Here is a 26442-nt window from a genome sequence, read left to right on the forward strand (position 1 = left end):
TTAAAAATACTACACAGGCAAAATGAAAGCACGTTTCACCCCTCCCCACAGGCCTCCAGATGCTCCTTGAGCTTCCTGATCTGACCCATGATCGTCACCATCCTCCTCCCACATTCTGTTCTCACACAGCAGGCAGAATGGTACCCAGAAAATGGTAACCAGTTTACATCTTGTCTTAGCTCCCAACTCTCCAACAGCCACCATCTAACCTGGAGCAAAGCCAGCACTTAAAGTGCTCTGCATGGTCTATTTCCACCTCCTCCGCCACTTCAGCCTACTGCCCTGCTGACTCACTAAGCCTCTGGCCTCCCTGCAGCTCCAGAGCAAGCCAAGGAGCACCCCTATCTCAGGGCCTTACAGGAATTACTCTCTCACTTCCCTTGCTCCAATTTACTTTTATTTATATTATGTATCTATCTCCCCCCAAATATAAAATAAGTTACATAGCAGGTGCTCATTAAGTAAGTGCTAAATAATGAGTGAATGAATGAAACCATTTAAGTGATTGGAACTGTGCCTGGTACAAAGCAATGACTCACTAATTAGCTGCTATTATTATCATTGTCTCCAAACGGTTGATATGATGGGCAGGGAACTTTCAAAGAAGGAGCAAGACTGAAACGCTGTACCTACTTGCTAAGACTTCCTGGTTGGCAGCGCTCCCCTCTACTTCAGAAGGTTCTGTAGCAACAGTGTCTTGACTGGGCTCCTTAACTCTCTCATCAGTAAGAAGGCTGACTGCCTGTGTAATGTCACCATTACTGGCCTAAGGAAAGAAAGAACAATAGAAATTTCAAAGGTAGAGCATCATAGGATTTAAATTAAGTCATGAGTGAGGTTTGGGTGGTAACTCCTTACTATCCTGGTGAAACTAGTTCACGCATAATGCTAGGGTAGGGGGTCAAAAAAAGAGCACACAGTAGATGCCAGGAAGCATCTACCAGACACCACTCAGTCCCAGCACAGGAAGGAGCCCCCAGACTCATTTTCCCACTACATGCAGACAAAAGGGAAACCCCAAAGGAGATTTGTTCTCATTCTTCAGATACTGCTGCTCCTGATTTCACAGAATAGTTAAGATATTTTGTGCCAAAAAAGGAGGCTGTCAATTAACAGAGAAGTTCTATATGAAGTCAGCCTCTACAATAAAATTGTGGAGCAGGCAGTGCCTGTGGCTCAGTGAGTAGGGCGCTGGCCCTATATACCGAGGGTGGCAGGTTCGAACCCAGCCCAGGCCAAAACTGCAACAAAAAAATAGCCAGGTGTTGTGGCAGGCGCCTGTAGTCCCAGCTACTCAGGAGACGGAGGCAAGAGAATCTCCTAAATCCAAGAGCTGGAGGTTGCCGTGAGCTGTGACGCCACAGCACTCTACCAAGGGCAACAACAACAACAACAACAAAAAAGTGTGGAGCAATTACCTATTTTCTAGTGATGACCATATTTGTTTTTAACGTTTTATTAGGAAACGTCCAATATATACAACGGGAAAGTGAATAGTTGAACCCCACCTAGCTGCCACTTAGCTTCAACAATTATCAAGTCATGGCCATTCTTATCCTATCTATACTGTCTACCCTCTCCCCCAGGTATTTTAAAACAAATCATAAACATCTTAAATTATTGGTCAACATTCCAGAAAGTATATTTTTTTTTTTTTTGAGACAGAGCCTCAAGCTGTAGCCCTGGGTAGAGTGCTGTGGCATCACAGCTCACAGCAACCTCCAACTCCTTGGCTCAAGCGATTCTTCTGCCTCGGCCTCCCAAGTAGCTGGGACTACAGGAGCCCACCACAACACCCGGCTATTTTTTGGTTGCAGCCGTCATTGTTGTTTGGCGGGCCGGGGCTGGATTTGAACCCGCCAGGTCAGGTGTATGTGGCTGGCACCTTAGCCGCTTGAGCCACAGGCGCGGAGCAGAAAAGTGTATTTTTTTTTTTCAATACAACCCACAATGCTATTATCACACTTTAAGAGTAACAATAGTTTTTTGGGCCAAGCAAAGTGGCTCATGCCTATAATCCTAGCACTCTAGGAGGCTGAGACGAGAGGATAACTTGAGCTTAGGACCAGCTGAGCAAAAGTGAGATCCCAGCTCTGCTAAAAACAAAAAATAACTAGTCAGGCATGGTGGCACAGACCTGTAGTCCCAGCTACTCCAGAGGCTAAGGAGGATTGCCTGGGCCCAGGAGCCTGAAGTTGCTGTAAGCTAAATGACACCACTAGCCTGGGGCAACAGAGTGAGACTCTGCCCCAGAAAAAAGGAAAAGGGTAGTAACAGTTTTTTAATAACCAATTCAAACGTCCCAGATTCAAACATTATTTAGTTTGTTGGTTTGAATCAGGATCCTGATAAGGTCTATACAATGCATTTGGTTGATGTGTTTCTTAAATCTTTTTGACTCTGTGGGGTTTCTCCCACCATAAGCCTCCCCCATCTCCTTATAATTTACATGATAAGGGCACTGGGTCATTTGACCCGTAGAGCTTCCATCCCTCTGTGCACTTTAATTTTGCCAGAAAAGTAGCTTGAACCGACAAAACTATGTTATGGACCACTATTTTAAAGCCTGATGACTAACAAGGGTCTGAAAACCCACCTTCAGAGCTTCATGAAGAAAGGAGGGGTCCTGAATGCCTGTGATTTCTCTCAGTTGATTTAACAGCATTTGGCAGCTCTATATTTGCAAAACAAAAAAGCCAGGGACAAGTCAGTCAGACAGTAAACCTGGATGCATTTAAAGAAGAAATAAAAGCATCTGGGGTAAACCAGGCCTGAGACTTGCATTTTTTACTGTAAAGAACCAGCAAACTTTCTTTGAGGATTTTTATTGTTTCATGCCTTAGATTGAGGTCTTTTATCCATCTTGGATCAATTTTTGTGAGTAGAGGAATGGCAGGTCTAGTTTCAGTCTTTTACATGTGGATATCCAGTTCTCCCAGCAGCTAACACTGGAATGTTAGCCTCATCTCCCTGTTTTCTATTCCAGATGTCTATGTCTCTTATTTTTGTGCCAATAACACGCAGTTTTATTCACTATGGCTTTGTAGTACAGCCTAAAGTCTGGTAGGACGATGCCCCCAGTTTTGTTTTTATTACTAAGAATTGCCTAGGCCATATGGGTTTTTTTCGGATTCCATACAAAACGAAGAATTATTTTTTCCAAGTCTTGAAAGTATGATGCTGGTATTTTAACAGGGATAGCACTGAATCCGTAGATTGCTTTGGGAAGTATAATTTTGACAATGTTGATTCTCCTCAGCCATGAGCATGGTATGTTCTTCCATTTGTTAATATCTTCTGCTATTTCTTTTCTTAGGGGATCATAGTTTTCTTTATAGAGGTCCTTCACCTCTTTTGTGAGGTATACTCCTAGGTATTTCATTTTCTTTGAAGCTACTGAGAAGGGAACTATGCCCTTGATTACCTTCTCATCTTGGTTGTTATTGGCATATACAAAGGCTACTGATTTGTGGACATTGATTTTATATCCTGAGATGTTACTGTATTTTTTGATCACTTCCAGGAGTCTGGTAGTTGAGTATTGGGGGTTCTCTAAGTATAAGATCATGAAGTCGGGCAGTGCCTGTGGCTCAGTGAGTAGGGCCCCGGCCTCATATGCCGAGGATGGCGGGTTCAAACCCAGCCCCGGCCAAACTGCAACCAAAAAATAGCCAGGCGTTGTGGCAGGCGCCTGTAAGTCCCAGCTGCTCGGGAGGCTGAGGCAAGAGAATCGCGTAAGCCCAAGAGTTAGAGGTTGCTGTGAGCCGTGTGACGCCACGGCACTCTATCCGAGGGTGGTACAGTGAGACTCTGTCTCTACAAAAAAATAAAATAAAATAAAAAAATAAATAAAAAAGATCATGAAGTCAGCAAAGAGGGAGAGTTTCACTTCCTCTGCCCCCATTTGGATGCCCTTTATTTCCTTCTCTTGCCTGATTGTATTGGGCAAGAGAGATGAATAGAATCCTCTCAAAAGACAGACAAATGGCTAAAAAACATGAAAAAATGCTCATCATCCCTCTTTATTAGAGAAATGCATATCAAAACCACCCTGAGATATCATCTAACCCCAGTGAGAATGGCCCACATCACAAAGTCTCAAAACTGCAGATGCTGGCATGGATGTGGAGAGAAGGGAACACTTTTACACTGCTAGTGGGACTGCAAACTAATACAACCTTTTTGGAAGAAAGTATGGAGAAACCTCAAAGAACTCAAACTAGACCTCCCATTTGATCCTACAATCTCATTACTGGGCATCAACCCAGAAGGAAAAAAATCCTTTTACCATAAGGACACTTGTACTAGACTGTTTGTTGCAGCTCAATTTACAATTGCTAAAATGTGGAAACAGCCCAAATGCCCACCAACCCAGGAATGGATTAACAAGCTGTGGTATATGTACACCATGGAATACTATTCAGCCATTAAAAAAGATGGAGACTTTACATCCTTTGTACTAATCTGGATGGACGTGGAACACATTATTCTTAGCAAAGCATCACAAGAATGGAGAAACAAGAATCCTATGTACTCAATTCTGATATGAGAACAATTAATGATCTAGCACACGGTGGGGGTGGAGGATGGGGGAGCAGAGAGAGGGAAGAAGGGAGGGGTAGTACACCTTTTAGGGGCAGAGCACTATTACAGAAGGGTCTTTATCTGATAAAAACAACCAGTGTAACCTGGTTCTTTGTACTCTCAATGAATCCCCAACAATAAAAAAAAAAAAGGCAAGAAGAAAAAGAAAAAGAACCAGCAACCCCCAAGGAACAAGGTACTGCCTGTCAGACACATTCTGAAGGGCCAAATCCATTACTCTTTTAAAAGTTTAATCATGGAAAATACTTATTGCATTTATGAAAGAAATCTGAGTAGACAGCAAAACTACAAATATATAAAACATTTACATGTAATATTCTAGCCTTAATGGATGCTTCAAGTGCCTCAGGTCCTCTTCCGGTGAGCAGCGTAAGCAGGTCACAGGCGCCCAGGGAACAGGCCTGGCTGTGAAGATGTGCTATTTTAAGCTTGCTGCGCACGCCGTTTGCTGTCATTTCTTCACTGACAATAAGTTTCCAGTCGTGTAATTAACCGATGATACGACCACCATCATATTTTAAAACTCTTGAGTTAGATTACTTAGGAAGTATAGCTAAAGCTAGAATTTTCTGATTATTAAATAAAATATGTAATTCCAGAGGGAATAAAACTGTGGAATGTTTTCTCGTCATTAATCTGAATCATGGGAAAACCTAACTTGTTGATTTCCAGCTACAAGATCAGTTTATAACCCCTTTTCAGGCTTAATGCCTTCACCCTATTATTTTATCTTGTTTTGCACAAAAAACACCAATTTACAAGTAAAGCACAATTTAAACAACTGGCTGCTCCAACTGGAGACACAATGATCTTTTGGATAAATACTGAAAACAAAATAGTTCAAAATTAATTCAGTGAGAAGAAATCTAATGTATATCATTCCTCAGGTCTGTTAGAATTAAGTTCCAATTCAGGACTTGATATTTCACCACCAACTATCCTCCAGTTCCTCATAGGTCTCAAAGAGAGTCTGGCTACACTTACTGCCAGCTGTACTAGAAACAGTATCCTATGTAATTCAACAGCTGAGCCCCTGTGCTACACTTAAGAGTATCACACAACTAGAAATAACTAACATCCCTCTAAAGTCCTCCAAAAAGCATCGGGAGTCTTTTCTGTTGCAGTCACAGGCTGCAGTCATAGGCTGGAAATGGAACCCAACTTTGCTGAAACCAGCAGGCTTTGAGGCGACAAGTCTTGTCAAAGGCAGGGCTGTCCACTGAGAGTGTGACCAGGAGACTTAGAAGGATCCAGATTTAGCCATGGCAAAACTGAAAGCACAAATGTCATTTTTATTTTTATTTTTTTCTGATTCATACAAGGTACAAAGGATTAGGTTACAAGTTTGTGTTTGTTAGGTGAGGTCCCTGTTGTAGTTGTGCCCCTCTCCCAGGAGGTGGGCCAGGTACCCAAACATCGTGCGAGCTGGGTGAGAGCACCCCAATCCCCCTGTCCTTCCCCCATCTCCCCCTCCCCCCAACTTGAATTAAATTGAGTTTTGCTCTTATGTGCTCATGTCTGAGTTTGTCTACCAGCTTTGGACTTCATATTAGTATTGAAATACACTAGATGCCTGCTCCTCCATTCTTGTGATACTTTACTAAGAAGAATGTGTTTTTCAACTCCATCCAGGTTAATACAAAAGATGTAAAGTCTCCACCTTTTTATGGCTGAATAGTATTCCATGTTACACGTCTACCACAGTTTACTAAGCCATTCATGGGTTCATGGGGACTTAGGTCAAACAATCCGATCTATCACCAGGCAAGAGACATGAACAGAACCTTCTCTGAAGAAGACAGATGAATGGGCAAAAAACACATGAAAAAAAGCTCATTGTCCCTAACCATCAGAGAAATGCAAATCAAAACCACCCTGAGATATCACCTAACCACAGTGAGAATAACCCACACCACAAAATCCCAAAAACACAGATACTGGCATGGATGTGGAGAGAAGGGAACACTTTTACAATGTTGGAGGGATTGCAAACTAATACACCCTCTTTGGAAAGAAGTATAGAGAATCCTCAAAGAGCTCAAAATAGACCTTCGATTTGATCCTGCAATCACATTACCAGGCATCTACCCAGAAGGAAAAAAAATCATTTTATCGTAAGCACACATGCAATAGATTACTTATCGCAGCTCAATTTACAATCACCAAGATGTGGAAAGCATGGGATTTTTATAGAAAAATATAATCTCACAAATTTTTTCCCGAACTAGTTATAATTCCATTTTATTTTACTATAGAAAAGTGTGTGAATTTATATATCTCAATTACACACAGTTTTTTAAAAGACTCACATCAATATACCCCCCAAACACGGAGTAAGTAGAAATTAGAATGAGTAGCACATTAATATCAAACTGGAATGAAGACGGTAATAAGGGAGAGATGATCACATCCCCATCTGGAATTACTCTGTATACTCATACCTATGATTTACAAAAAATAATCCCATTAAAAAATAACAGCTAACGTACATGCTTACTTTTAGCCAGGTACTGTTCTACACATTTAGCATATATTAACTTATTTAACTCAGGGTACTCTCGTTACAGACCTGTGAGGTAAGTATTATGCCCATCTGACAGAAAGCTGAGTCACAAGCTGGGTGCCGTGGCTCATGCCTGTAATCCCAGCACTGTGGGAAGATGGCTTGAGCTCAGGAGTTCAAGGCTTCTCTGAGCGAGAGTGAGACCCCAATTCATGAAAAAAAATGGAAAAACCCAGCCGGGTGCCGAGGCAAGTGCCTGTAATCCCAGGGGCTTCGGAGGCTGAGGCAGCAGGATGCCCACAGCCCGAGTCTGAGGTTGCAGTGAGCTACGATGCCACTGCACTCTGCTGGGGAACATACACCAAAAAAAGAAAAGAAAAGAAAAAGAAAGTAAGCTGAGACAGAGAGGTAAAGTAACTTATACAAGACAATTACTGCTAATAAGAGGTGAAGCTGGGATATGAACCCAGGCTGCCTGACTCAAGAGCCTGCACCTCCACCACAGAATTATCTGAGAAGACAAAGAAACACATGAGAATTCCTTTTTAAAGCAAAACGATGCAAATTTTTCTTGTATTTTGACCTTGATGTTTGCACCTTAATGAATTCCCTATTTGGGGAAAATTTGTCTGCCTTGACCTTGATGTTTACACCTTAACAAATTCCCCATTTTCGGCTCGGCGCCTGTGGCTCAAGCGCTAAGGCGCCAGCCACATACACCTGAGCTGGCGGGTTGGAATCCAGCCCGGGCCGCCAAACAACAATGATGGCTGCAACCAAAATAGCTGGACGTTGGTAGTCCCAGCTACTTGGGAGGCGGGCGCCAGTAGTCCCAGCTACTTGGGAGGCGGAGGTGGAGGCAGGAGACTCACTTGAGCCCAGGGGTTGGAGGTTGCTGTGAGCTGTGATGCCACAGCACTCTACCCAGGGTGACAGCTTGAGGCTCTGTCTCGAAAAAAAAACAAAAAACCAAATTCCCTATTTTGGGAAAATTTGTCTGCCTTTATATAATCACAAATTTGAATTCTCAGTTGTGCAATCTGTTCTAAAGCTATCATCAGAAGTAGAAGAAATAAGTAATATACAGGTAGTTAGTAAAGACAAGGTGCCATCAGTTATAAACTAACAAAGAAAAACTGCCGCCACTTAAACTATGACATAACAAACTGATCACTCCAGCTTTCCGTAGCTCTGCACTTTCTCACTCCTGGTGAAGAATAAAGCAACTTCCCTGATTCCAGGCGCACTGCCTGGCACGCGCCAGCCAATTCCTTGCATGTCTCTCAGTAACAAAACTTAACACACCTATGGTATCTTCCTTTCAAGGTTGCATAAATCACTTGATATAACTTTGCAAGAAAATTTGAAACTGCAATCATTTCTCTAAAAATAAACATTTTTGCTTCCTATAATATCAAACATACACCCTGTTGTTCCGTTTCCAAGCCTTTCCTCATACACAGGTGTTTTTTTTTTTTCTTTCTTAATTTCAATGTTGAATCACAGTGTGAACACAATAAATATTTTGTTGATAGAAACAGGGTCTCGCTAGGTTATCTGGCTGGTCTAGAACTCCTGAGCTCAAATGATCCTCCCACCTCAGCCTCCCAACTGCACCCAGCCACAGTGTAACCTATGAAGAGATATTTTAAATGGCAACTAAAGGACTGTCGTCACAATGGGAACACACATCCAGACAAAGACAACCATGTCACATCTGCCACTTGGATGATAATACATGTAAGAAACAGGCTGGGGCGGCGCCTGTGGCTCAGTGAGTAGGGCGCCGGCCCCACATGCCGAGGGTGGCGGGTTCAAATCCAGCCCGGGCCAAACTGCAACAACAACAACAACAAAAATAGCTGGGCATTGTGGTGGGCGCCTGTAGTCCCAGCTGCTGGGGAGGCTGAGGCAAGAGAATTGCGTAAGCTCAAGAGTTAGAGGTTGCTGTGAGCCGTGTGACGCCATGGCACTCTACCCGAGGGCAGTACAGTGAGACTCTGTCTCTACAAAAAAAAAGAAACAAAACAGGCTGATTTCAGAGATGACAGAATGCCAAATAAATGTGAGTCCATGGAATACTCAAATATTAACTTACTAAGTATTTACATCTGGCTTTGGAGTGAAATCAATTACACTCTAGCATTCCCACAGGTAGGAATGAACATTAACACCTACGGAATAATATACTGGGGAAAGGAGCTTCCCTTTATTAAAAGCCTTTGGGCAAAGGAGACAACATATAAAATTATTTCATTCAGTTCCAAGAATAATGTTCTACATAGCAATTCATTTCTTTTTTCTAAAGACAAAGTCTCACTTTATTGCCCTCGGTAGAGTGCTATGGTATCATAATTCACGGCTACCTCAAACCCCTGGGTTCACGCGATCCTCTTGCCTCAGCCTCCTGAGTAGTGAGGATTACAGGTGTAAGCCACAACGCCCAGCTGTATTTTAGACGTGGGGTTTCCCTCTTGCTCAGGCTGGTCTCTGAGCTCAGGTAATACACTGGCCTCAGCCTCCCAGAGTGCTAGGATTACAGGTGTGAGGCACCACTCCCAGCCCTACACGCAATTCGAATCCAAATTCCTCATCTTCCCATTGGAAGCCACTACCTGACTCCATTCGTAACCTCCTGTACCAATCCTCCTACCCAGTTCCTTAGGGACTCATTCTCCCAGGCCTAGGACTATTGCTCCTACTGTATACAACTAGTACTACCACCTACATTGCTAAAGCTCTGCTCAAGCTATATTTGTATTTGTCTTACCTCCTCCATAACATCCTTCCAAGAACTCTGGTCCATACGACTCTCTCTGTTCCCGATTCTAATCTTCCATGTTGAGGAAACAAATAAGCCTGCGGATGAGCGTGGCTTGCTGTCCTTACCTGCCATTTCTCATGTTATGGTTCCCTAATTGTTTTTAAATATGACATCCTTGCCTCCCTTAAAACAAGAATCATGCAACATATTGCCTAATTTGTATTATTCATAAAACAGTGCTGGTAAGAACTGCAGCTAACACTTACCGAACACCCACTTCACCTCAGGACACTCAGACCCTTCCCACGTATGTCATCTTATGACAGTTGGCATTGTGCAAATCAGGAAATTAAAGTTTACAAAACCTATTTACCACCCTACATCTTGAATTAAAAGTTTAATCAAAGGTAGCTATTAAGAACCTGAATAATAATTTCACAAGGACTAAGCTGTGCCATTGATAGACACACGTATCTGCTACGACACAGCTGTCCCACAAAGATTTAGCTAAATTCTCAAGATCCTACTGTATTACTATTTCATTTCTCCTGAAAGTCACAAAAGCAGATTTAAATATTAACTCCACTCTGGCTGCACTGCTGTACACACCTAACAGGAGACAAGACAAAGCCTGTCTCAATTAAGTATAATCGGCAGGAGCCAACAGGTTTGCATTTCCTTAGCTAAACGCACACTGCTTTCACAAAACAAAAATGCTCTCTTTTTGTGCCCAGAGGCAGTGAAGAAAGACAAGCACCCACAAATCTCTAGAAGGAAGGAGCTCCAGCTTTTTGCCCTCAAGTATTCAGTGGTTTTGGTGCAACTAATCCACTTCTCGAGTCTGTGATTTTTTTTTTTTTTGAGATAGAGCCTCACTTTGTTGTCCCCAGTAGCGTCACAGCTCACAGCAACCTCAGACTCTTGGGCTCAAACTATTCTCTTGCCTCAGTCTCCCATGTAGCTGGGTCTATAGGCACCTGCCACAACGCTCAGCTATTTTTAAGAGACAGGGCCTTGCTCTAGCTCAGGCTGGTCTTGAACTCATGAGCTCAAGCGATCCACCCACTTCAGCCTCCCAGAATGCTGAGATTACACACGTGAGCCACCATGCCTGGCCTAAGTCTGTGATCTTCTTAAAGCAAAGACACTAACTGTCCTCACAATAAGCAATAAACACATTAAGAATTATTCAGATAATAAAAACACTAAAAGCTATCAAGTCTTGGGTTTTTTTTTGGGGGGGTGGGGGGCTTGGTGCTAAAGGAACCACAGTTCACAGCAATCCTCCTGCCTCGGCCTTCCAAGTAGCTGGGACTACAAGTGCCCACCAGAACACCCAAAAGCTAGTTTAAAAGCTAGTTTTTGAAACAGAGTCTGATTTTGTTGCTCTCGGTAGAGTGTCGTGGTGTCACACCTCACAGCAACCTCAAACTCTTGGGCTCAAGCGATCGTCTTGCCTCAGCCTTCCCTCAGCCTTCCCAATAGTTAGGACGATAGGTACCTGCTACAACGCCCAGCTATTTTTTTAGAGAACTCCTAAGCTCAAGCAATCCACCTGCCTTGGTCCCCCCTAGTGCTAAGATTATAGGTATAAACCACCATCGCTGGCCAAGCTATCAAGTTTTTATATGAAACAACTGGACAAATCCTACTGCAACTAAGTTAAAACTCACTCTAATCAAATAAGGCAAAATTACTAATTACTAATCTTAACATCTAATTTAGGCCTGACACAGCAGTAGCTCCTGCACATAACCCAAGCACTCTGGAAAGCTGAGGCGGGAGGACTGCTTCAAGTCAGGAGTTCCAGGTTGCAGTGAGCGGGACTATGCCACTGCACTCTCGCCCAGGGAACAGATCAATAAATGAGGAAAAAATACAAATTTGAAAAAACACCAAAACACCTAGTTTAGCTTGTAATGGCGAGCTTATGAGATTACTCCATTCCTTCAAACTGGGGTGCTATTTTCATCATTCTGATGCACACATGTCCTCATCTCACTTGTCTAGTCTCATGAAGATGATGCTAAATTTAAAACTAAGTAAATAACTGATAAATATTCCCTTACTCCAAAGAACTGCCAAGGCGCACCTAATAAAATTTGAAAATAAAACTTAAATATCCAAGAAAAGCAAAAAATAATAATAATAATAACTAGGTAGGAATCAGAGAACACACAGAGCCTGCACGCCAGGAGCTCTGTCTGGACAACAGTGTCTTAACAACGCACTTTCCAACCTCTGCTACACAAGGAGCAACTCACGAAAGCCCTGGTACTTTTTCGGTTTTTCTTCTGACAGCTACTCCATGTTGATCCAATTTATTTGTGGAGCAGAAACCTAAAATAGCCATAAGGATATGACTCTCTAAAAAAAAAGACAAGTAGCAGCTGTGAATACAACTAAATTCCCCGGGATAGGCTACTTCATAATTTATGTGAATAATGGAAGAGTTAATAGATGATTGAAATGCCAACTTCAGTTCATCAACCAGTTTTAAGTGTTTTTAAAGTATTAAAAGTGTTTCCAATTTAGCTGCTGTTTTATGGTGTAGAGGTGTATGGGACATAAAAGCAAAAAAGTAAAGAACTAATTAGTATTTACGTGTTACCATTTTTCATCTCTTTTTTCCCCGTGCACTGAGTCAGACATTCCAACCATCCAGACGGGTATAAAAGGAAAAGGAAAAGGAAGTCGCCCTCTTCTTCCTGCCCTAGCTCCATTTCCCAGGGGTTACCACTATTAATAGTTTCTGATGTATCTTTCCAGAAATTGTCTATGCACAGATGAATGTACTTTCTTCATTCTATACGTAATGTCCTAAATCTTAACTTTTTTCTCACTTTAGAATACACTAAAACAAAATTTTTTTTATTTCTTTGAATACATGCCCCAACCAAATAACAAGAAATGAGGCTGGAAGGCCAGTATAATGCACCTCCAAAAACAAAGGAAAATACCAGTTTTAGCAATATGTTGCTGGGGTTAATTAAGAATCCAAGAAAAGGGCAGCGCCTGTGGCTCAGTGAGTAGGGCACCAGCCCCATATAGCAAGGGTGGCGGGTTCAAACCCAGACCCAGCCAAATTGCAACAACAGCAACAAAAATAGCCGGGCGTTGTGGCGGGCACCTGCAGTCCCAGCTACTCTGGAGGCTGAGGCAAGAGAATCGCTTAAGCCCAAGAGCTGGAGGTTGCTGTGAGCTGTGACGCCACAGCACTCAACCGAGGGCAACAGGGTGAAACTCTGTCTCTAAAAAAAAAAAAAAAAAGAATCAAAGAAAATACTGGAGAAAGATATTATAAATCAAATTTACATGCTTGCAGGTTTAAAAAATATAGCAACAGTAAAATTTCAAGTTATTATCAATTGGATCTCAGCTTAGAGTTCCTGGTTTGGTAAGAAGCAGAGATGAGAGAGGTGATACAGGATTGCATTACGAAGAGCTCTGAAAGTAAACGTCAGGATGAGTTTAGACTTGACCTGGTGAACAATGGATAATCATTACAGGCTCCCCAGCAGGGAAGAGACAGGAAGGGGAAAAGGGTATTTTAAGTGGGTTAATCTAGCACATGTGAACAACTGGTTCAAAGGGGATTGGGACTAGGGAAGAAGCTCGAGCATGAGTTACTGGCTGCTGAGTAAACCAGCTGTGATGAGAGAGGCAGGATGCTGGTAGGGGAAAAGGAAAGAGAGGACAGACTCTGAACACCTCAAAGAATGAAGAAATAAAGCTTCGGCAAATATTTGCACATGGATGTCTGAGACTGCTATTGCCAATGACATAACAGGAAACCAGCTAGAAAATCTAATGATGTAACATACCACACAAACAGAATGGGGGGGAGGGACTATGATCATTTTGACTGATGAATAAAAACATTTAACAAAATCCAACATGCATTCATAATACAAATAATCAGAACACTAGGAATAGAAAGGACTTTCCTAATCATGATAAAGGCCCTTTATTAAAATAACTCCACAGCTATCATATTCAATACTAAAAGACTGAAAGCTTTCCCCCTAAAATCAGGAATAAGGCTGGACGGCTATAGTTCAAGCAGCTAAGGCACCAGCCACCTACACCAGAGCTGGCGGATTCGAATAGGCCTGGGCCCACCGAACAACAATGACAACTATAACCAAAAATAGCTGGGCGTTGTGGCGGGTGCCTGCAGTCCCAGCTACTTGGGAGGCTGAGGCAAGAGGATCGCTTAAGCCCAAGGGTTTGAGGTTGTTGTGAGCAGTGATGCCACAGCACTCTACCCAGGGCAATAGCTTGAGACTCTGTCTAAAAAAATAAAATGAAATGAAAAATAAAAATACAATAAAATCAACAAGATAAAGATGCCCACCTTCACCACTGGTATTTAACACTGTACTAGAAAGTCTAGCTAGAGCAATTAGGCAATAATAAAAAATAAAATACCCTGAAAAGAGATTTTAAAAAAACTAAATGTATCCAACTTGGAAAGGAAAAAGTAAATGATCTCTATTCATAAATAACATGATCACAGCTGGCAGTGGCTCATGCCTGCAATCCTAGCACTCTGGGAGACTGAGGTTGGAGGACTGTTTGAGCTGAAGAGGTGGAGACCAGCCAGCTCAAGAGTGAGACCCATCTCTATTAAAAACATGAAAATTAGCTGGGTGTTGTGGTGGATGCCTGTAGTCCTAGCTACTTGGGAGACTTGAGCCCAGAAGTTTGAGGTTGTTGTGAACTAGGCTGACACAATGGCACTCTACCACAGGCAGAAGAGATTCTGTCTCAGAAAAAAAGAAAGAAAGAAAAGAAAAAAGGAAGGAAGAAAAAGGGAGAACACAAATAACATGATCCTATATATATACAAATTCACAAAGAATCCACAAAAAAGCTACAATAGTGAAATAAGCAAATTCAGCCAAGTTGCAGGGTAAAGATCAAAATGCAAAAATCAGTTGTGTTTCTACACGGCAGCAATAAACAACCCAAAAAGGAAATAAAGAAAACAATTACATTTATAACACCATCCAAAAGAATAAAATACCTAGGAATAAATTTAACCAAGAAGGTGAAAAATGTGTACATGGAAAACCATAAAACATTGGCAGAAGAGCCTAAAGAAGATCCCAGTAAATTCAAAGATGTCCAGGTTCATGGACTAGGAGCCTGTACTGGTCAGGGTTCTTCAGAAACAGAATTGATGGGAGATAAAGAGAGCAAGATTTATTATAAAGCATGGGCTCGTGGAACGATAGAGGTTGAGAAGTCCCAAGGCCTACAGTTAGCAAGCTGGAACCACTGGTGTAATTCCAGTCTGAGTCTGAAGCCTGAGAGAACCAGGAGAGCAGATGGTGTCAGTTCCAGTCCGTGTCTCAAGCCCTGAGAACCAAGACAATTAATTGTGTATATTCCAGGGTGAGGGCAGAAGACTCATGTCACAGCTCAAACAATCAGACAGGTTAAGTTTCTTCATGCTCAGTCTTTTTGTTCTATTCAGGTCTTCAACAGATTAGATGAGGCCCACCACATTAGGGAGGTCACTTTCCTTCACTCAGTCTACTGACTCAACATTAGTCTTATCCAGGAATGCCAAATGACTGGGCACTCTGTGGCCCAATTAAAAAGACGTAATGTCTTTAGGATGGCACAACTGCCCACAGCAATCTACCAGATCAGTGCAATCCTAGTGGCCCTTTTTGCAGAAATGGAAAAGCAGATCATAAAATTCACACAGAACTTCGAACGATCCTGAAAAGCCAAAGAATATTGAAAAGAGGAGCCTGTAGTCCCAGTTACTTGGGAGGCTGAGGCAAGAGAATCGCTTAAGCCCAGGAGTTGAAGGTTGCTGTGAGCTGTGACACCACAGCACTCTAGCTAGGGCAACACAGTAAGACTCTGTCTAAAAAAAAAAAAAAGTAGAAATAAATCTTTTTTTTTTTTTTTATTGAGGGTACAAAGAATTAGGTTACAATGATTGCATTTGTCAGGTAAAGTCGCTCTTAAAATTATGTCCTGCCCCAAGAAGTGTGCCATTCACTCTAACACTGTGCCCATTAAGTGGGAACATCCCCATTCGCCTCCCTCCTCCCCCGCCACCTTGAATTGATTTGAGTTTTTCTCTTATGTGGGTGTATTACTTTGTCGACTGGTTTTATATTAGAATCGAATACATAGGATTCTTGCTTCTCCATTCTTGTGATATTTTACCAAGAAGAATGTTTTCCAACTCCATTCAGGTTAATACTGATGTAAAGTCTTCATCTTTTTAATGGCTAAATAGTATTCTATGGTAATACATATACCACAGCTTCTTAATCCAACCCCAGGTTGTGAGCATTTAGGTTGTTTCCACATTTTGGTGATCATAAATTGAGCTGTGATAAACAGTCTAGTACAAATGTCCTTACAGTAAAATGATTTTTTTCTTTTCTTTTTTTTTTGAGACAGAGTTTCACTATGTCAAACCCGGTAGAGTGCTGTGGCGTCATAGCTCACAGCAACCTCAAACTCTGGGGCTCAAGCGATCCTCTTGCCTCAGCCTCCTGAGTAGCTGGGAGTGCAGACCCCCACCACAATGTTTGGCTCTTTTTTGAGGTGGGGTCTCCATCTTGCTCAGGCTGGTCTCAGACCTGTGAGCTCAGGCAATCCACCCACCTTGGCCTCCCAGAGTAATAGGATTGTAGGCAGGAGCCATGGCTCCTAGCCTTAAAATGATTTTTTTTCTTCTGGGTAGATGCCTAGATCACAGGATCAGAAGCAAATCTTTATGACCCTGGATTTGGCAATGGATTCTTAGATGTGGCAAAAGAAAAAAAATAATAAACTGTATTTCATCAAAACACTTGAGCTGAGGGTGTGACATGAGTCTGCAGTCCCAGCGACTGGGAAGGCTGAGGCAGGAGGATCCCTTGAGGCTAGGAGTTCAGGGCTGTAGCCTATGAATAGCCCTTACACACTAGCCTGAGCAACACAAGGAGACTTACCTCTTAAAAAAGAAAAAGACACAGAGATCTGCACACACAGCCCCTCTCCAAAGAAAGGAAGGAAAGAAAGAAAAAGGACACTAGGAAAGTACTAACTTGGGCAGGAAGACTGGAAAAAGGAAATGTATGTTAGGAGCTCTGAAGTTCAAACTGACTGCCAGCCACCATTTGGTTTGCAGCTGACACCTACTAGTGCAGATTTTTAATCTGGCCTTGTGTGTCTGATAATTTAACCTCCTATTTTATGTACAAGGCACAGGTAGTAGAAATAGGACTATGCAGCCAGATTAACCACCCGGCAAAGCTCCAATTTCCTGAGGTCAGTTTCCACATCTGGAAGATGAAGCATACCGTAAGTTTTGACAGCATAGGAAATGAAATAATTCATACAGAAGTTATCAGTAAAATTTAAAATGAGAAATAAAAGCAAAATATGATGACCTGCCTGTTCAACTAAACTCATCTAGAGTCTGTAGTAAAAATACTGATACCCTGAAGAAAAAATGTCTGTCATACAGTTTTGGTTTTATCATTTACTGGCTCTGTCACTATGCAAATTGTACTTCCTGCTCACACTAAATATTACAGTTGCTGTGAGGGTTCGGTGATAATATATATTAAGGTGCTTCAATTCAAGTGGTAGTCAGAGTTTGGTTTTAGAAAGGCTTGTATTACAGTGGGGGAAATGTTACACTTCAAGTCAGAATGGCTTGAGTCGCAGCTCTGCTATTTGCAATGTAATCTCGTGTAAGACACATTTCTCATCTATAATATAGAGGCAAAAAGACTTCAGTTTAAAATCTCACGTAAAAAAAGAAAAAATAAATAAATAAAATCTCACATGAGGGACAGGCACTCTGGGAGGCCAAGGCAAGTGGATTGCTTGAGCTCAGGAGTTCAAGACCAACCTAAGCAGGAGGGAGACCCTGTCTCTACTAAAAGTAGAAAATCTAGTTGGGCATCATGCAGGCGCTGTAGTCCCAGCTACTTGGGAAGCTGAGGCAAGAGAATCCACTTGAGCCCAAGAGTTTGAGGTTGTTGTGAGATGATACAATGATGCCTGGACACTCCACCCAGGGAGACAGAGTGAGACTCTGCTTTGATTAAAAAAAAAAAAAAAAACTCTCATGAGGCCTTTATAAGGTATATTAATACCTGAGTCTTGGTTTCCTCATCAGTAGTAAGAACTCAAACCTTGCAGTGTTTGTGTAACGATTAAAAATATATGGAAAAGTACTTAGGGTGTTAACTGGCATATGACAGACACCAGTAATACAAGTGAACATTTCCATACCTAGTATGATAACCCAGAGGAAAGTAAGTATGTGGCAACTGTTTATAACAAAAGAGGTTGGTGTTCCAGTAACTGTTCAAAAAGCACTCACGGCATAGAAGGCATTTGCGATTCAGGATTAGAAATGTACGTTTGGAAGCAGTTAACAAAAGAACAGTTAAAGCCAAGAGAGCTAATGGTGGTTAGTCCCCAGAAAAGAAGGTAAAAGAACTAAAATAAGGCAGGACCCCCAAACCCACAGGAAGGTCAGGAAGTGAGTTAGGCATAGCCACGTTGGGCACTATAGGACACTGAACTGAAGAGCCAGGGTTGTGCCACAGACTGCATGGTCAGAAGTTAAATCTCCCTAAACCTTCATCTTGCATTTGCAAGACAAAGACGATATCTTAGCTAAATTCAAACATCTTTTCCCGGGTTAATATTAAAAATGATACAACCGATTCGGAACTAAGGGCCTACTATGGTACTTGTCTGTGATGAGACTAATGGCAAGTGATTAAAAACTGCACACTATCAGGTCTCTAATAAGAAAAGACAAAGACAAAAAACAAAAAAAAAACAAAACAAAAAAAAAAAAAAACTGCACACTATAAAAGTTTAGAAAAAAGCCAGAATAGTTGATAAGAAATAATAATAAAATCAAAATAAACATCAAAAAAGGGGACAACAGGGGATCATAAAAGCATGAGGATGGAACTTGCTTGACTGGGTACTTGAATAGCCAAGAGAAAATGGTAAAAAGAATTATTACTGAAAAGCCATTAATTTGACCAGAAGGTGGTCACCTCTGCGAAATCCCTTTCAGTCAGCCAAAGCCTACTTTAGAAAGGCTCACCATTAGGCAGCCGAGCAGATGCTGATTACATACAACCCCTCACTGCCCTACAACCTGCCCTGCTGTGGCCTGTCAGCCGCTCTGCAGGCCTCTGGCCAATCAGCTGCCTTGCTGGAGCCCAGACTGGTCCTCAGGCCATCCCACAGTTGGGCTTTTGCAGGAGCTGCTGTTGCAGAATCTGGAAACAAACTTGCCTCAATTCTGTCAGCTAAGAGCTAATCCTGCTCAGGTTGGTAGTTTTCAAGTGTTCTATTATATACTGAGTGTGAATTATATTGTCATTGGAAAAATGTTTTAGAAAAGAAATAGGTAGGTTTGGAAACTTTCTTCTAAGAGTAAACAAAATATGGCTGGGCACAGTGGCTCATTCCTACAGTCCCAGCACTTTAGGAATTGGAGGCAGTAGCATTGCTTGATGCCAGGAGTTCAAGACCAGCCTGGTCAGCCAAGTGCCCAAGTGCATTGGCTCACACACCAATAAGCCTAGCACTCTGAAAGGCCAAGGTAGTAGGATCCCTTGAGCTCAGGAGTTTAAGACCACCTGAGCAAGAGCAAGACTCTATCTGTAAAAAATTGAACAATTAGCTGGGTATTGTAGCAAGGACCTATGGTCCCACCTACTTGGGAGTCTGAGGAAGGAGTATTGCTTGAACCCAGGAGTTTGAGGTTGCAGTGAGCTGGGCTGACTCCACCACACTCTACCCTGGGCAACAGAGTGTGACTCTGTCTTAAAAACGAAACGAAACAAAAGCATGAGCACTAGCAAGACCCAGTCTCTACAAAATACAAAAGTAAACAAAACAAAAGGAAGGAGGAAGGAGGTTAGGAGCTGGACAGGGCAACAAAGGATTTTATTTTGTTGTTCACATGTGCACAGAATGGAAAATGGGAATTCTATTCCTATGCCTCTCAAAATTTAATATGCAAATCAACCAGCCAGAGAGCTCCTCAAAAGGCAGACTATCACTCAATAGGGCTAGAGTGGAGCTACAGGGTAGTGGTATGCTCATTGTAGCACATGCTTGTTTCCTGATATAAATACACCTTAACACAGCTATCAGCATGCTGAAAACAGGCTGGCTCAAGCACACCCAACTTTCAGCAATTCTAAATCCTAGGTCACATGAATGCTGTTAGTACAAGGACCACAATTCAAGCACCAAAGAAGACAGTGAAGGTATCTTCACTGGGTTGGGGTAGGATAAAGGAGAGGTAACATAACAAAAAACATGGGGAGAGACATCAGAGTTTCTCACGCAAAGCACTATTTACATTTTGGGCTGCAAAACTATTGGCACCCCGGCTATCATTGTATAGCTGTCAGTGTATAGCTATTCTACACACTGTAGGATACTGAGCAGCATTCCTGACTTCTACTCAGAAGTCCGAATCGAAAACAATCTCTAGACATTACTAAATGCTTCCTAGATTGTAAAATCTCTCCCCAGTAAGAACCACTAATCCAGATCTCTCTCCAAGAAACAAAGGGGCAAGAAAGGAAGGGCATCTCTTCCAATGAAATAAGAGGAAGAAGACCAGGGACCAAGGGGTGGGGGTAGGGGACACAAAACAGGAGACAGTGAGCTCTTTTTAGACACTATTGAGCTCAGTCAAGTAAAAAAGATTATCTATTTAGAAAAACTGCAGGGAAGATTAGAAGTTTAAAACATCAGGAGGAGAATTCTGGGGCAGGCATGAATAAAATAATGGGAAAGGTTATGATCAAGGTCAATGGGTCCATCAACTAAGACTGTCTTTGGCCTTTAGGCAAGAGACGCCATCTTCCTGTAATTCACCAAAATGACAAACACAAAGGGAAAGAGGAGAGGCACCTGATACGTGTTCTCTAGGCCTTTAAGAAAACATGGAGTTGGGCGGCACCCGTAGCTCTGTGGGTAGGGCACTGGCCACATACACCCAGGGTGCCAGGTTCGAACCAGGCCCAGGCCTGCTAAACAACGACGACAACTGCAACAAAAAAAATAGCCGGGCACTATGGCAGGCATCTGTAGTCCCAGCTACTTGAGAGGCTGAGGCAAGAGAATTGCTTAAGCCCAAGAGTTTGAGGTTGCTGTGAGCTGTGAAGTCATGGCACTCTACTGAGGGTGACAGACTGAGACTGTCTCAAAAAAAAAAAAAAACATGGAGTTGTTCCTTTGGCCACATATATGCGAATTGACAAGAAAGGTGATATTGGGCAGCACCTGTGGCTCAAAGGAGTAAGGTGCTGGCCCCATATGCTGGAGATGGCAGTTCAAACACAGCCCAAGCCAAAAACTGCAAAAAAAAAAAAAAAAGGAAGAAAGAAAAGTGATATTTATCAAAATATCTATCAAAAGTGATAGATATCAAGGGAATGGGTAGTGTTCAAAAAGGCATGCCACACAAATGTTACCATGGCAAAACTGGAAGAGTCTACAATGTTCCCCAGCATGCTGTGCGCACTGTGTGAACAAACAAGTTAAGGGCAACATTCTTGCCAAGAGGATTAATGTTCATATTGAACATACTAAGCGCTCTAAGAGCTGAGACAGCTTCCTGAAATGTGTGCTGGAAAGTGATCAGAAAAAGAAGGGCCGCGCCTGTGGCTCAAAGGAGTAGGGCGCCCCATATACCAGAGGTGGTGGGTTCAAACCCGGCCCCGGCCAGAAACTGCAAAAGAAAAAGGGGGAAGTGAAAGAGAAAGGTATCTGGGTTCAGCTGAAGCGCCAGCCGGCTCCACCCACAGAAGCCCACTTTGTGAGAACCAACGGAAAGGAGCCTGAGCTCCTGGAACCCATTCCCTATGAATTCATGGCATAATAAGCATACAACATAGCACACAGGAGAACCAATGGAACCGTGTTATTAGGTCCTGGAACCTATTTATTCATGGCATAATAGATTACAGCGTAGTACACAGGATAACAACAGACACCACGTAACAGTGATATAAGGTGCCTGGAACCTATTTCCCATGAATTCAAGTCCTGCAACACTTTGTCAAATTCAATGGCAAGGTGCCTCCCTGAGCTACTGGTACCTTTTCCCTATGAATTCATGGCATAATAGATATTAAAAATAACTGCCTACTACTACTGTAAAAATACTTCTCATCATTCACTAAAAGTGTGATTATTTTTTCCCCAAAGAAGTTTATTTATTTTTTCTTTCTTTTTTTTTTTTTTTTTTTTTGAGACAGAGTCTCAGTATGTCGCCCTTGGTAGAGTGCCATGACTTCACAGCTCACAGCAACCTCAAACTCTTGGGCTTAAGCAATTCTCTTGCCTCAGCCCCTCAAGTAGCTGGGACTACATGTGCCTACCACAACGCTCAGTTATTTTTGTTCCAATTATCATTGCTGTTTAAGCTGGCCCAGGTCAGGTTTGAACCCACCTACCTCAATGTATGTGGCCAGCGCCCTACCCACTGAGCTACAGGCGCCGCCCTCCCCAAAGAAATATTAAACCAAATTTTAATAGTGTCTTAAAAAAAAATTTTTTTTTCCCTTGGGGTCTTGGGAGGCAGAATTGCCTGTGTACAATCCTGACTGTACATTTCCTAGCTGGATGACTTTGGACAGATGGCTTAACAAATACAAACCTCCTCAAAGAAACTTCAGACAGTTGTCATAAATACTGAGATAATACCATGTTAAGTTCTAAGAACAGGTGCTAGCATAGGGTACATGTTCAATCAACATTAGCAGGACAGGCTTGGTGGCTCTTGCCTATAATCCTAGTACTTTGGGAGGCTCAGGCAGGAGGTTCACTTAAGGATAGGCGTTTGAGACCAGTCTGAGCAACACAGCAAGATTCAGACTCTACCATAAATAAATAAATACACACACACGACATATACATACACACGGTGCCAAAACAATGTATATACATTTTAAGAGATGTTATCTATGTGTTACTTTTCTGAGTTGAATTGAAGGTACCATTACTGGTCAAGTATACATAAACATGCTACACACATCCATTTTACCTGCAATTTAAACACTTTGGGGGAATGACCAATTTTACTCCCAACAAGATCTCTTAAAATGTGCATACATTTTTGGGCACTCCTGGCATGCACATGTGTATGTGTGAGTTATACCCAAAATCCATCAGCTGTTGCTATTATAAGCGCATTATTTTCCTTGTAAAACATTTCCTTGATTTTGCTATTGGTTTAATTTCTTTGATGATACCGAACACTTGGAAAAATCTTTCCTGGCAAAAATGCTATTTGTCATTTATGTCTTAAAAATACTGCACTTATTGCGTGAGCAGAAACTGTTGTTGAGGGGCATAACAGCTGTGGATGTTCCCAAAAAGTCATAGTTAATGGGACAAAATGAAAGAAAATTGAAAGTCAATGTATCAAGAGAAAGCAAAGGGGCGATGCCTGTGGCTCAGCGGGTTGGGCGCCAGCCCCATATACCAAGGGGGGGGAGGGTTTGAACCCAACCCCAGCCAAACTGCAACAAAAAAAATAGCCGAGTGTTGTGCTGGGCACCTATAGTCCCAGCTACTCAGGAAGCTGAGGCAAGAGAACTGCCAAAGCCCAAGAGCTGGAGGTTGCTGTGAGCTGTGACGCCATGGCACTCTACCAAGGGTGACAAAGTGAGACTCTGTCTCTAAAAAAAAAAAAGAATGTGTGATATGTACCTCAATACAGCTGCCAAGAATGACAGGTTTATAATGGCCAAACTGACCAAGCTGTATATCCTACGATAACAGTAAACTTTGTGGCTGGTATTTAATCAAGTCAAGAATTGATTTAAACACAGTAACCTGTCAGTTAATAATCCCTTTAGATACTAGAATATCAGTTTGCAGTATGGGAGATTTAGTGATATCACAAAGTATCTACTCTGAAATTTAAATACGGACTAACAGCATGATTTCATGAGTACCACATTTTTCTCTCCCTAAAATTCTTGGGAGGCTATAAAAGGTTTTGTCTGTCCTATGTACAACTGACCAATAGGGAAGAGAGGCATTCTAGGTTTTAAATAGCGTCTGAGTGTCAGGGAAGAACAGCTCTTTTCTTTTTTTGTAGAGACAGAGTCTCACTTTATGGCCCTCGGTAGAGTGCCGTGGCCTCACACAGCTCACAGCAACCTCCAACTCCTGGGCTTAAGCGATTCTCTTGCCTCAGCCTCCCGAGTAGCTGGGACTACAGGCGCCCGCCACAACGCCCGGCTATTTTTTGGTTGCAGTTTGGCCGGGGCCGGGTTTGAACCTGCCACCCTCGGTATATGGGGCCGGCGCCTTACCGACTGAGCCACAGGCGCCGCCCAAGAACAGCTCTTTTCAATGGAACAATTAAATATCCTTTAAGAGAAAAGCAGAATTCCTCAAATAATTCAAAATAAAAGAATGCATTCTAACATGAAACTTACCAAGATGAGGAAGAAGTTATTAAATTCTTTCCTCTAAAATGCAAAAGGTACTTTCCTCATGAAAGTTTCTTCAACCTATCCTGCTTTAAATTTAACCATTTTACATTCACAAAAACAAAAGGGCAGATGTTATCAAGCATTCCAAGCTTATCATCTGTCCGTATAGGGCAAGTCACTGGGAAGAACAGCAAATGTCATCACTCTACAGGTTGCCAGGATTCAGGGTACTCCAGCCAGCCGCCGCCACTGGAGTTTCAAGCCTTCCCAAAATAGCTATGACTTATATACAAATGTTCATCATGCACCTCACATAGCAACTCTCAAATAGAGAATGCTGAAATTGGGGTCACTACTCAGACTGTGGCAGAGGTAAATGAAGATGCTGCTGATTAAGCCACACGTGGTCTTAAATAACAGAGACTTGACAAATTTAAGTATGACCTGCTGTCCATTAAAAGTCTCTTCTCTAAGTCAATACCACTGACTCAAAACTAAAACTTTCCCACCTGTTTTTAAGTCACTGTCCTAAAACCAAATAGAACTAATCTCTGAAAGCAGACAGAGAAAAATCCTGACTCAAATACCAAGAGGCACTTCTGAACATCTAACCATAATATTTCCATTGGAAATCTGCACGTGAAATACCACCCACATACTTCCTTCCATCTTGGAGCCCAGGACCTTGAAATGTCTTTTTCTACACCGGTTTTTAAAAGTACATCCATGCTGTATTCTACCCGTCTTTGGCCAAAAGAGTAAAAAGGCATAAAAGGATACTCCCTTGGGGATCATCTGACAGCTCTGTAGTATAGATAGTTTATAAAACTTCTCATTTTCAAACTCTTATTTGAAAGGTACCAGAGATTTCCCATTGTATCTTGAAAAAGTACGTGAGGGGTAAGGAGGTACTAAGTTATGACATTCCGAGGTAACGTTAGAAGAGACTCTCAAATTGCTCACTTCCTGGGTTTCTTTACACACACATTAGCCTTTTGATTTTCTCCCAAACCAGCGTTCTTTTGCTCTCACCACCTTAGCCTAGAAATCCTAGTATTGATTTCAATCTTACGAACAGGAGAGCATTACGAATGTACCTTCTATTCATCGCGCTGTTGTTCCTCGCCCTCCTTAAAAATCTACAGTGATGAATACAATAACTGGGGCGGCTGCTCTGTTTTGTCTTATTAAAAAAAAAACAGGGCCGAGAGGGAGGAAAGTGGTGGTGAATAGGACCCCGAGTCTCTTACCAAGATGTTAATTCCCAGCTTTAAGTGAGACAACTTCCGTCGGCTTTGGACTCTTTTAGCCACCACCATAAAACTGATTTAAAAGTCAAAGCAAAACAAAACAAACACAGGCAACGCGGCCCCTTTCGGAAGTTTCTCACCCAGGTCGGGCACAGGAGAGCTGGCCCGCCGATGAGACCGAAGCCGACAACCCCACGTCCAGCCTTTCCATTTGGTTTTCCAAAATGCTACCTAATCCCTCCAACTTCAGCTCGTCCACGCACCCGGAGATAAAGTCTTGGATCTCTGCTACCCGAGCCCTGCAAAGCCCTGGTCCTGCCCGCGGGGCCTGGTCCTCCCTGCCCGGCGCATCCCCGCCCGGGCGCCCTCCGCAGCCCTCCGCCCGCGCCCCGGCCCGCAGGCCCCGCCGCCCGCCCGCGCCCCGCGCCCGCGCCCGCCCCTGCCCCGCACCCTCCCCGCCCCGGGCCCGGGCCCGCGCCGCAGCCCCCGCCGGCCGCCGGGGGACCCACCGAGCCGTGGCTGTCGGCCACGCCGGCCGCGTCCTCCTGCTGCAGCTCCGCAGTCATGGCCGAGGCGCCCCTCCGCGGGTCACCCGTCTCCGGCCGCCGCCGCCGCCAGCCCGGCAGGAGCAGGCCCCGCCCCCACCATCCCGCTCCGTCCCGCCCCCGCCCACCGCGCGCGGGAGGCCCGGCCCACACGCCCCGCCCCTGCCTGCGCGCGCACATAGGCGCGCGGCCGAGGCCCGAGCTGCCGTGCGTGGTCCCGCGCACGCCGGCCTGACCCGGCGCCGGCCGCTTGACCCCGGCCCCGCCCGCGGCTCACGGTTGGCGTCGCCGCCCCAGGGGTTGGTAA

The 26442-nt window shown here is 43.2% G+C and overlaps 1 protein-coding gene across 12 annotated transcripts in view; it reads right to left on the reverse strand.

Annotated features, from left to right (window-relative positions):
* Positions 1-26227, reverse strand: part of USP28 (ubiquitin specific peptidase 28) — an 85683-nt gene extending 59456 nt beyond the window's left edge. For 9 of the 12 annotated variants that reach the window (XM_053594631.1, XM_053594630.1, XM_053594638.1 and 6 more), the window contains exons 1-3: positions 26100-26221; positions 2597-2674; positions 634-766 (exon numbers count right to left, since the gene is read on the reverse strand). In XM_053594631.1, the coding sequence (XP_053450606.1) occupies positions 634-766; positions 2597-2674; positions 26100-26156 (268 nt within the window). In that variant the 5' untranslated portion in view covers positions 26157-26221. Of the gene's footprint in view, positions 1-633; positions 767-2596; positions 2675-26099 lie in introns of all 12 variants that reach the window. The other 3 variants (XM_053594629.1, XM_053594628.1, XM_053594637.1) reach the window with 3 other exon arrangements.
* Positions 26228-26442: the final 215 nt, after the last annotated feature.

Source organism: Nycticebus coucang, chromosome 6 (assembly GCF_027406575.1).
Source record: "Nycticebus coucang isolate mNycCou1 chromosome 6, mNycCou1.pri, whole genome shotgun sequence".
NCBI lineage: Eukaryota > Metazoa > Chordata > Mammalia > Primates > Lorisidae > Nycticebus > Nycticebus coucang.